The 12188-nt window shown below is 44.1% G+C and overlaps 2 protein-coding genes across 2 annotated transcripts; one reads left to right on the top strand and one right to left on the bottom strand.

The window, feature by feature from the left end:
• Positions 1-9448: 9448 nt before the first annotated feature.
• LOC123500843 (histone H2B) lies at positions 9449-9847 on the bottom strand. Its single transcript, XM_045249438.1, has one exon. It carries the CDS (start codon positions 9845-9847, stop codon positions 9476-9478), a length of 372 nt encoding a protein of 123 aa, XP_045105373.1. The 3' UTR covers positions 9449-9475.
• Positions 9848-10731: 884 nt separating this feature from the next.
• Positions 10732-11409, top strand: LOC123500845 (histone H2A). The gene has a single exon (XM_045249440.1). It carries the CDS (start codon positions 10875-10877, stop codon positions 11244-11246), a length of 372 nt encoding a protein of 123 aa, XP_045105375.1. The 5' UTR covers positions 10732-10874; the 3' UTR covers positions 11247-11409.
• Positions 11410-12188: the final 779 nt, after the last annotated feature.

Genomic DNA, 12188 nt, shown 5'->3' with positions numbered 1-12188 from the left:
GTCTGTGTATATATTAGGATTTTCATGCTATATGTTGGTGGCCCTTGCATTTGAAATAATTATATTGTGAAATTGTCAACTTTTTTTTTTTTCGGTAGGGGCTAATGTATGCAATGTTTCTGCTAATTTATGGAAATTTTATGCAAATTAGCCAAATCAAATTGGGGGTCGATAATGGGGGACGCGCGAAAATCACTCCATTTTCTAATTTTGCGATTTATGCACATATCCGGTAAAATCATGTAAACGGGGAAAAAAAAAAAAAAAAAAAAAAAAAAAAAAATCGTCTAGAATTGTCGGTGGGATCCTTCTGTCCCTCTCTCTCTCTCTCTCTCTCTCTCTCTCTCTCTCTCTCTCTCTCCTTGTGTGTGTGTTACACTGTAATTCACTGTTTGATCTGCTGCAGTCTCTGACGAGACAGCCAGACGTTACCCTACGGAACGAGCTCAGAACTCATTATTTCCGATCTTCGGATAGGTCTGAGACCAGGCACACACCACACACCGGGACAACAAGGTCACAACTCCTCGATTTACATCCCGTACCTACTCACTGCTAGGTGAACAGGGGCTACACGTGAAAGGAGACACACCCAAATATCTCCACCCGGCCGGGGAATCGAACCCCGGTCCTCTGGCTTGTGAAGCCAGCGCTCTAACCCCTGAGCTACCGGGCCGTGTGTGTGTTTCACTGTTTGATCTGCTGCAGTCTCTGACGAGACAGCCAGACGTTACCCTACGGAACGAGCTCAGAGCTCATTATTTCCGATCTTCGGATAGGCCTGAGACCAGGCACACACCACACACCGGGACAACAAGGTCACAACTCCTCGATTTACATCCCGTACCTACTCACTGCTAGGTGAACAGGGGCTACACGTGAAAGGAGACACACCCAAATATCTCCACCCGGCCAGTGTGTGTGTGTGTGTGTGTGTGTGTGTGTGTGTGTGTGAGAGAGAGAGAGAGAGAGAGAGAGAGAGAGAGAGAGAGAGAGAGAGAGAGAGAGAGAGAGAGAGAGAGAGAGAGAGAGAGAGAGAGAGAGAGAGAGAGAGCATTGTTGTAGCCAAGATGTCTCAGGGGATTTCGCCGTGTCAGGTCACTCACCACTCCTTTTTCCTAACTAAATGAATATTGAAAATAAAAAAACTTTTCGCGTAACAATTCTTCATAAACCACGTACTGTACATACATATATCTATGATAAATTTACATTATATCCTTTCCTTATATGAGAATGTAATCTCTCTCTCTCTCTCTCTCTCTCTCTCTCTCTCTCTCTCTCTCTCTCTCTCTCTCTCTCTCTCTCTCTCTCTCTCTCTCTCTCTCTCTCTCTCTCTCTCTCTCTCTCTCTCTCTCTCTCTCTCTCTCTCTCTCTCTCTTTGTGACAAGTGTGTGTGTGTGTGTGTGTGTGTGTGTGTGTGTGTGTGTGTGTGTGTGTGTGTGTGTGTGTGTGTGTGTGTGTGTGTGTGTGTGTGTGTGTGTGTGTGTGTGTGTGTGTGTGTGTGTGTGTGTGCGCGCGTGCGTTTTTAAAAAAAATTTTTATTTTATTTTATTTTTTTGTTGTGTTTTTCTTTTCTCTCTTTCCTTCCTCTTTTCTCTCCCTCTCGCCTGCCTCAATTTCTTTGAGTTACCCATGACATGTTGTTATGGTTAGGAGGGGGGGGGGGAGTTTTCTGTGGTTGTCGAACACTCTTACGTCATTCCCGTCCAATCGTAAGGCAAGGTTGGGCCCCGGCAAACCGTATTTAAAGAAGTGCCAGCCTAAGCGCTCAACTCACACCACTGGCCAACTCGATTCAGGAGATCAGGGGTTGCACCTCATCCTGAACGGGGTCCACTCAGAGAACTCCAGCTTGCCAACCAGCTCGTCTCGCAACTCATTCAACCAAGCCTACCACTTGCCTCTTTGATCTGGTCCTTGGGCTGTTCAACTTGGCCTGTGGCAACAGACGAAAAAGGGTTCCTGTCCTCTTAAGCTCCACCACTCACCTTAAGGCATATACTTGGGAATATCCCACAAAATAGACACAGGACCCACTTGTGTAACGGGACTTTCCCTGACCGGTGAGAGTTCGCCCTTGTGGTGTTCCTTCTCCTTCCCCCTACCCTATCCTTTGCTCTGCTCTCGAGGTGGATTGACTGCCGTGTGCATTCGCCCCACGGCCTGGGGAGTGACCCCCCAGGCTGCTGGCGTCGGCTCGTCAGTTACTTCTCTCCGAGACAGTTAGCGTCCCTCTTTATCTTTCCCCTGCCTTTCTCCTTCAAATTACTGCGATGGTGACGGGACGGCACTGATCGCTCTGCCTCTCCTGTGTTGCCGGGTTCAGTGCCCCTAGTTGGGCTGTTTTTGTTTTAAGTTGATCTTCCACATCAACTTCGTGACACTACCGGTGCCAAGCACCACTTATAGGGATAGGACAGTCCCTTGTGGGCGGAGAGGGGTGCTCTTGCGACGCCTGTTAGCAGGTGGGGAGCCAACGTACCCTCTTCGTAGGTAAGGAACATAAAGAATATACAAAACTATCCACTCACCTTCCATCACCTCTCACAACTCTTCCTCTACTCTTAAAACTATATTTACCTCACTTACCTTAATCTTTCAAGTTCCAAAAGGAACAACCAAAATACCGACTGCTCGTAAGATGAACTGGAACGAAACATGGCAAGAGTGAAAATCAAGGCTACCAACTCCAAAGATCCGAGGAAGCGATCTCTCCTTTTGGCAACACTCTCCAAGAATGATATCTTCGCAACAAAGATTATTCCCGCTAACGATGGCTACATTGTGATAACCACTGAAGACGATCAAGACAAGCTATTCCAGCCAGAAACAATAGAAGCTCTCGCCCACCACGATCTACAACCAATCATTCCACCTGAATTAAAGGCAAAAAGATCTGTGATTGTATTCAATGTAGACCCACACATCTACAACAACAGCGAGGATGACATGATGGAGGAGCTCTACACACACAATAGCTGGCTCGACAATAACATCGACTCTATCTTCAAGTTCCCCAAATCCAAAAATATAAAGATTACTTTTAAGCAGTCCAATGTTACCATCAAAACTAGAGACCTGGGACTTAAGCTCTTTCACATGAAAATACCAGGCCACCAAATACATCAAGAGAAGTATTACAACATCAAAACATGCTTTCGTTGTTACAAGATTGAGGATCATTTCACCAATTCATGCCCCCAGAACTCCAACTTTAAAATCTGCTCAGAGTGTTCCGCCATCGGACATTCCTGGAAGGAATGCTGTTCAGAAGTTAAAAAATGTATAAATTGTGAGGGCAACCATCGCACCCTCTCCATGCAATGCATCCTAAGGAAGGACGCAATAAAAAATAAAAGACAAGAGGAAAGAGACAAGAGCAACAACACTTACGCCCAGGCAACAAGAGCTAATCAGCCATCCACCACTTCAAACAATAGCCTCTCACCACTAGACAGCGAATTCCACCTTAAAGTTTACTCATGCATGATTCACGCTCACCTAATGAACGTAACTGAGCCAGGATGTTTTGAGTCAGAGCTGAAGGCAACATTAGAAGTAAACAATCTACCAGCTATTAAAATACCAAGAGTGCCAAATTCCACAAAACTACTAGCAACACTCACTCAAATAGAAAAGAACACCACTACGGAAGAAGAAATGGCAACAGAGGATAATCAAGGGACATCGGCCAACAAGGAACAACAAATGGAACAATTACACCCTTCTGAACCACACTACGAGTCAGCAAAGGCATTAACTAGCACTGACATCCAACTCACGTTATACACTAACGAAAGTACAAGATGGCCTAAAAACATGACAAGACTCGACCTTGTTAAGGGAATAGAGAACGGCGAATACAAATATACATACACTGAACCAACAATGGAAGCATGTGATCTGCTTGAACTCATAAAAGATGGTACATTGAAGCTTGATAATTGTTTTGCAACAGTAGACGACGGGACCTTTAGAAAAATAAGGACAGGCCGTAATATAGAAAGGACACCACCACCTAGAGATCAGAGAAGAGCCAGGAAAGCATCCAGATAAATTCCTTCCCATAGATAGTGAGAAAGAGTTAAGCAACCATGATATCAAAAACTATTAAAATAATACAACATAATGTTCAGCACTGGTCAAGCAGAAGAATCTCACTATGTAACACATACAGAACCACAGATCCTGAAATAATTCTCATAAACAGCCACTGTCTATCAGATGAAACACCCATGAAAATACCTGGCTACAATATACATAAAAAGAACTCTCTCATCAACCAAGCAGACGGCACTGCCATAGCTATAAAAAGAAACGTACATTATAGAATAATAGACAACTATCTATCAGACTTACTCGCTATTGAACTGGACACTTCAACCGGGAAAGTCATAATAGCCACCCTATACCAACCTCCATCAAGAGATTACATCCCAACTCCAGACTTCATAGCACTTTTTAGAAGGAACATACCAGTTTACTTGATAGGTGACCTAAATGCAAATCACCCCACATTAGGCTATCAACACACAAACACTAAAGGAAGACAGCTAAACCGATTAATACAAAACAGAACAATACAACACATTGGTCCTAGCTTTCCAACTTTCTACACTCCAAACCGAGGCACAACTCCTGACATTATTCTCAGTAATTACAACACTTACCATAATTTTCATGTTGCACAGGGTCCACTCACAACAAGCGACCATATACCTATAATTTTCACGCTATCATTATCTCCCATCCTTATACCTGCCCAACCAAGACTGAACTATAATAAAGCAGACTGGGAAAAATTCAGGGCACACGTCAGCGTAAATCTACATGACAACAATCTAAACAATGAAACCATTGAACACATCGATGCCGCAGTAGATAACTGGCACGAAACTATTGACACCGCTACCAGATTAAGTATACTCAAAACACAATACAGACAGCTCCCTGCACCTAAACATAGTAATACAACCAGACAACTAATGGCACTATTTACTGAGCTAAGGAACTACTCTAGAACATATGGGTGGACCATCAATACGTATAGATATTACAAAAATCTTCAAACAATACTGCAAGATGCTCTGAAGGCAGAAAACAACGAAAACTGGCTCAAACTTATTACTAATGTGTCTAATATCTACAAAGACCCTAAAAAATTTTGGGAAAAAGTTAAAACTATAACAGGTAACAACACTCCACAGCCCCATTATTTAATTAACAACAACAATGAACGAAAATATACCAACGAGGAAAAAGAAATCATCCATAGAGAGTACTGGAGGGAGATATTTACCGACGACAATGAGGAGGATGATGAGAATGAAGAAAACACTGGACGGGTGATCGAATACCTCCAAAACAACCTACACAGAACTATACCATACAATGACACCGATCTGGCCAGATTAGGGACATGTGTGATAGACAACATCATCTCAAACGAAGAAATAAAGGAAATAATAAAAAGATTAAGAAAAACAAGCCCTGGTGAAAGTGGTGTAAACAAGATCATACTATCGAAATTACCTGACACCGCAATAACAAGGCTTACTGAAATATTCAATAACTCATTATCCGCCGGTTATTTTCCCGACAAGTGGAAGAAAGCAATAGTCACACTAATCCCAAAAGAAGGAAAATCCCCACACCACGCACAAAACTACAGACCTATATCTCTACTAGAAGTCCCGGGCAAGATATTTGAACGTATAATCAACACAAGACTGAGATCATTTCTAGAATACAACAGAAAATACAACGTTAACCAATTTGGATTCAGAATAGGGAGAGGCACAACACACGCTTTAGCACTTATAACAGAAGAGATAGCACAACAAAAAGCCGATGGGGGACAGTGCCAAATAGTACTAAGGGATGTAGCAAAGGCTTTCGACAAAGTTTGGCACACTGGAATCAAATTTAAAACACTCCAACTGGAATTACCGACCACTATTGAGAAAATTTTATGTGATTTCCTAGCAGACCGTACTGCATCCATAAGAGTTAAAAACTATGCTGGCCCATCTTTTGACCTCAACTGCGGTGTACCACAAGGAAGTGTCCTTTCACCAACACTCTACACCATATACACAAATGACATAAAAAAATCACCAAGAAACCTAAACATATGTTATGCCGACGACATATCACAAGTCATTGGTTACCATGGAAAATCAAAAAATATGATGAATTTACTAACCACAAGAGAAATCAACTTAGTTAATAACTACGAGAATTCCTGGAAAATCAAAACTAATCTCACAAAATTTACTCCCATCCACCTTGGGGCCAAGATTACTATCCCACTAAACATCAATGACGAAATAATAGAATTCAAAAACAATGGCAAGTGCTTGGGACTTAAAATTACTTCAACAGGGTATTACAAACACATAGAAGACAGAAGAAATAAAGCTCTCGCTGCTCTAAAAAAACTATACAAATTGTACCACATGCCTGTAAATATCAAAATACATCTAATTAAATCTCTGGTACTCCCAATTTTAGACTATCCTGCAATTCCAATCCACACTATGAGTAACTCTCAAATCAAAAAGTTACAGAAAGTGCAAAACAAAGCATTAAGGTTTGCCACCAATCAAAAATACCCTTACACAATGAACACTAGACAGATACACACACAAACAAACACAACCCCATTAAATATCAGACTACATACAAGAGCAAAAGATATATGGGACAGACTGGAATTACTTGAAATCCCAGCATACCAAAAACTTAAGGAAAACCACAATAACGTCACAAAGTTCCACAGAGACTATCCCAGCAGCCTACTAGCATGCAGTAATGTCCCTAACCCCTTATATTAATAAACTACGCCTCCTAAACAAAAATCATACCTTCCTTGTTACCAGAAGGTTTTCCCGAAGCACCTCGGATATGTCACCCATAAAGATTCCTGGAAAAAGAGAGCAAACATAGCAAAAACCACAATAGAGGACTTGCGTTCTGGGTCTCTCGGCTCACCCTCTCTCTGCTCTGTGCCCTGAGTCGCCGGGTTGGGGGTGTCTTCATACGCGGTCGTGAGAAGCAGGGTGGCTTCCTGTGGGCGGCACCTCCACCCGGTGAGGGGTGGTGGCGCCCAGTTCTGTCTGCATGACACCTGGCAGCAGGGGGAGAGGGGTGGTGCCGGGGGAGCATCGGGACGGTTCCTGAAAAGAAAACATCATGATTAAACCACGACACGGGCCACTGGCATCTTGATGCTAAGACTGTTTATTTTTATTTTTATTTTTTTTCATCATGGTACGATAGATGGGTTTTGCCAGTGGAAAAATGGAATAGATGAATGAATGAATAAAAAAATAGATTATATATATATATATTTCAAATTAAATTATATTTGCACTATAAGTAAACATACTTACTTTTACCTACCTGGTGCATCCGTACTTACCTGTACACAAATGACCAAATAACCTGGAAAAAAAAATAAATAAATAAATAAATAAATAAATAAAAAAAAATATATATATAAATAAATAAATAAATAAATAAAAAAATAAATAAATAAATAAATAAATAAATAAACAATCCAAATACACACACATATATATAAAAAGAACATGAGAGGAAAACATAAACACCACTGCACAAACAAAGGCAGACAAGAACACGCGCACTATAGTATCCGTCTGACAGTATCTGTGCAGCACTGCAACTGCACACAACCAAACTTACTAGCACTCTCTCACTCAAATTTACTATCACATTACACACATGAAGCCTTCTAGGTTGGGTAACAAAACCTAATTTTATCGGCGCGCCATCTCTGAGCAAAAATAGCGCACTACAAAAACAGCAACGTGGACTGCCCACACACTTTTCTTTCTTTAACTTTTCTTCGTTTTTCTCTAGCTATTTCCTTCTTCTGTACCAACTCTTACATCTCTTCACCCCACTTCTCTGTTATATTAGTTAGTTAGCGCTCAACTCGCCCAACTGTTCGTTCCGAGCGGCAGTAACTTACTTACTCACCATGGCACGTACTAAGCAAACGGCCCGCAAGTCCACCGGTGGCAAGGCGCCCCGCAAGCAGCTTGCCACGAAGGCAGCTCGCAAATCTGCTCCTGCCACTGGAGGTGTCAAGAAGCCCCACCGTTACAGGCCAGGAACCGTGGCCCTCCGTGAGATCCGCCGTTATCAGAAGAGCACCGAACTGCTTATCAGGAAGCTGCCTTTCCAGCGCTTGGTGCGTGAAATTGCCCAGGATTTCAAGACTGACCTCCGCTTCCAGTCCTCCGCTGTCATGGCCCTCCAGGAAGCTTCCGAGGCTTATCTCGTGGGTCTCTTTGAAGACACTAACCTGTGCGCCATCCACGCCAAGCGTGTCACTATCATGCCCAAGGACATCCAGCTGGCTCGTCGAATCCGTGGCGAGCGTGCCTAATAAGTGTGTCATCCAAGGCAAGCAAGCAACAACAAACAATATCTAGGCCCTCTTCAGGGCCAAAGGTGCTTTATCTAAAGAGAATAATATTACATAGACCATGAATGGGTTGGCGTATGGTCGAGCGATTTCCCTGATTAGAAGATTTTTTTTTTTTTTTTTTCCTCTCTCTCTCTCTCTCTCTCTCTCTCTCTCTCTCTCTCTCTCTCTCTCTCTCTCTCTCTCTCTCTCTCTCTCTCTCTCTCTCTCTCTCTCTCTCTCTCTCTCTCTCTCTCTCTCTCTCTCTCTCTCTCTCTCTCTCTCTCTCTCTCTCTCTCTCTCTCTCTCTCTCTCTCTCTCTCTCTATCTTTTTTTTTTTTTTTTTTTTTCTTCAACCTTCCTCTCTGTGTCTAGGATCCGATATTCCATGTGCATGTTTCTGATCAGTAGTATGTCGGTGGCCGATGGAGAATGACTGCTTTCCCCTCCAGTCTGATTTGTAGATATATTGATTGATTGAATCACTGCAATTCAGTCAAGAAAAGAAATAAATAAATAAAAAAAAAAAAAAAAAAAGGAGCGAAGATTCATGTTACAAGCTATAATAAATGTGTGCTTCCTGAGCTTTGTGTGATGAAAAACGTTATGTTACTGAAATAGGAGGCATCATCATTAATCAAGAAGAAGAAGAAGAGCATGAATGCACCCACCCTCCAAAGCCTGCCTGCCGTGATTAGTATCGTACGTACGCTTAATCATCACCATCATCATACTACTACTACTACTACTACTACGGGGTGCTGCTGTTGTGCAGTGGATGATGGATCTCTTTGCTCTGACCCGGTTGCGAGCCTCATTAATGACGAGCCAGCCATCTAGCTCATCCATATCCATCCATCCATCCATCCGGCTCTGGTGCACCAGCGGCGACCACCATCCACACTTGTCTATATTGTGTCTCCTTTTTTTTTGGATTCAGGTGTGGCTCCTATGGAGCCGGGTAGGGTTTGAATACTGTCTGAGACAGCAGTTGCTCTTTTTTCTTCTTTCCCCCCTTCTAGCTGACTGACAGTCAGTTTACTTGGAGGAGGTGTACTTGGTGACAGCCTTGGTGCCCTCAGAGACGGCGTGCTTTGCCAGTTCGCCGGGCAGAAGGAGACGGACGGCAGTCTGGATCTCCCGGCTGGTGATGGTGGAGCGCTTGTTGTAGTGTGCCAGGCGGGATGCCTCGGCAGCGATGCGCTCGAAAATGTCGTTCACGAAAGAGTTCATGATTGACATAGCCTTGGAGGACACGCCAGTGTCGGGGTGGACCTGCTTGAGCACCTTGTAGATGTAGATGGAGTAGCTTTCCTTCCTCCTCCGCTTCTTCTTCTTGTCCCCTTTGGCTATGGCCTTCTGAGCCTTGCCAGCCTTCTTGGCAGCCTTTCCTGATGCTTTGGGAGGCATGGTAGTAACGGCGTCGTTCAACTTGCGAAGAGTTGTGTGTTGTGTTGCACCCAAAGTTTCAAAGTTTCAAAGTTTATTGAGAAAAGGGGGGGGAGGATACAAACAAGGGGTGGTACAGTACAAGATGCAAAAAAATAGAGATACAGAAAGACAGGAGAAGAAAAAAAAGTTGCTGGGCGGTCCAGCTTGCTGTTTTTCTCTCATTAGAGTAGAGCATAAGAAAAGGAACACAAAGGTAGGTAAATGTCATTCAGAACATATTGAAATATGGTAAAACAAAACAATTAATACAGTACATGATATGGAAATGGAACTACACTGTGTTGCGCGGTTTCACTTTTTGCCTCGTCGTCTAGGTAGAAGTCTGGCGGGCTGGTGGTCATTCTCGGCCTGGTTCGATGCAACGGGTGTTTTGGTGGGAGAGGTACGCTGGTGTCGCCGCCCTGCAGTCCTCCATCCTCCGTTGTCGTCCTCGGGAGGAGGCGGTGGTTTGTCGTCGTCCTCATCCTCATCCTTGTCATCAACAACTATGGGTGGTAGTTTGATGCCTGGGACAGCTTCCAGCACTTTATCCCACACCGCCACGAGTGAGCGCTTTTGGGCGAGGGATAATCCTTGAGGGGTGGGAGGTGGCTTGACTTCCCGCGTGGTTGCTGCGCGGACTATTTTGTAGGTTGTGGCGGGAGGTGGCTTGGCTTTCCGTGCGTTTGCTTCGGGGGGTTGGACTACCCTGTAGACAGCGGCGGGAGGTGGCTCGTCTTCCCGTGTTGCACCCGACTTGAAGAGTGCCATTTATGTAAGCAATCCTGCTCAGGATCGCGAGTCGCCGCGAGAGCCAGCCTCCCGGTTGGGCGTTACGTGTTACGCGCTGATCCGATCTTCCTTTTATATAGAGGAAACGAGCCCGCCGAAGAACAGATAACGCACAACACACCGACTCGCTCCCGCAGCTGACGGAGTGTTACTTGCTAATAATACTACCACTACTACTTGTTAATCCCACCTACTACTACCACCACTACTCGCCATGTCCGGACGCGGCAAAGGAGGAAAGGTGAAGGGAAAGTCAAAGTCCCGTTCCAGCCGTGCTGGACTCCAGTTCCCGGTCGGCAGGATTCATCGCCTCCTGAGGAAGGGCAACTACGCCGAGCGAGTGGGGGCTGGCGCCCCCGTGTACCTTGCAGCGGTCATGGAGTACCTGGCCGCCGAAGTCCTCGAGCTTGCCGGCAACGCCGCCCGCGACAACAAGAAGACTCGCATCATCCCGCGTCACCTGCAGCTGGCCATCCGGAACGACGAGGAACTTAACAAGCTCCTCTCCGGGGTCACCATTGCACAGGGTGGCGTGCTGCCAAACATTCAGGCTGTGCTCCTTCCCAAGAAGACCGAGAAGAAGTAAATCCTCTCCTCCTCAATATCATCACCAACAAGTATATACATCCGGCTCCTCTTCGGAGCCACACATTGACACATCTAGAGAATTGAATAGACTATAGTGTTAACCATGATATTAATAATAATGATGGTATATATTTTTTTGATAATGAATGATAGAAATGCTATTGGTAGAATTTTTTTCTCTTTATTTTTTTTGTTCCGGCCTGCAGCGCTGCAAAAAAAAAAAAAAAAAAAAAAAAAAAAAAACGCCTTGCGCTGAGCAAATTATGGGATTAGGGCCCGTGTGTCAATGAGGACCTTGCTTCCCGCACACGCCCCTCTCTGTCTTGCTCTCTTGCTTCCCTCCTGGCTGGTAGGTAGCTAGCGGGACAGGGATCAATTAACGCGGTCGGTCACTTTGACCTGTGATCTCACTCGGCAGTCATCCAAGAGATGCGGATTAAACGTTGTCAAGTATTGCTGTGTTTGCAAAACAAAAAACAAACAATGCGAAATATGTTCAAAGATAAACAAGAAGCTTACTCCAACTTGCCTTTTCTTTTTCTTTTTTTCTTTTCTTTTTCTTTTAGAGCATCACAATGTATATAATACAACACCGTTCAATTACCAAGTATTAAGTACCTACCTGACTTAAGGTGCGTATTGGTGCGTGCAAGTGTCCCCCCTCTCTTGCTTCCCTCCTGGCTGGTAGGTGGTAGGTAGGGACAGGGAGGGAGTGAGTGAGTGACCCATGGATTAACGCTTTCACTTTGACCTGTGATCTCACTCGGCGGTCATCCCCGAGAGGGGAGGGCGCGCGGATCAAACGATGTCAAGTATTGCTGTGTTTGTTTGCAAAAACAATGCAAAATATATTTAAAGATAAACAGAAACTCTCTCCAACTTTTTTTTTTTTTTTTTTTTTTTTTTTTGTTCTTTAAGGTGTGCGTATTGGAGTGTGACA

Source organism: Portunus trituberculatus, unplaced genomic scaffold, assembly GCF_017591435.1.
Source record: "Portunus trituberculatus isolate SZX2019 unplaced genomic scaffold, ASM1759143v1 PGA_scaffold_498__1_contigs__length_36269, whole genome shotgun sequence".
Lineage (NCBI taxonomy): Eukaryota > Metazoa > Arthropoda > Malacostraca > Decapoda > Portunidae > Portunus > Portunus trituberculatus.
The sequence above is the reverse complement of the archived record's forward strand: the minus strand, read 5'-3'. Positions and strand labels throughout refer to the sequence as shown.

Excerpts from the sequence above, each read along its gene's own strand:
- LOC123500843 (XM_045249438.1), bottom strand. The coding sequence starts at position 9,847 with ATGCCTCCCAAAGCATCAGGAAAGGCTGCCAAGAAGGCTGGCAAGGCT.
- LOC123500845 (XM_045249440.1), top strand. The coding sequence starts at position 10,875 with ATGTCCGGACGCGGCAAAGGAGGAAAGGTGAAGGGAAAGTCAAAGTCC.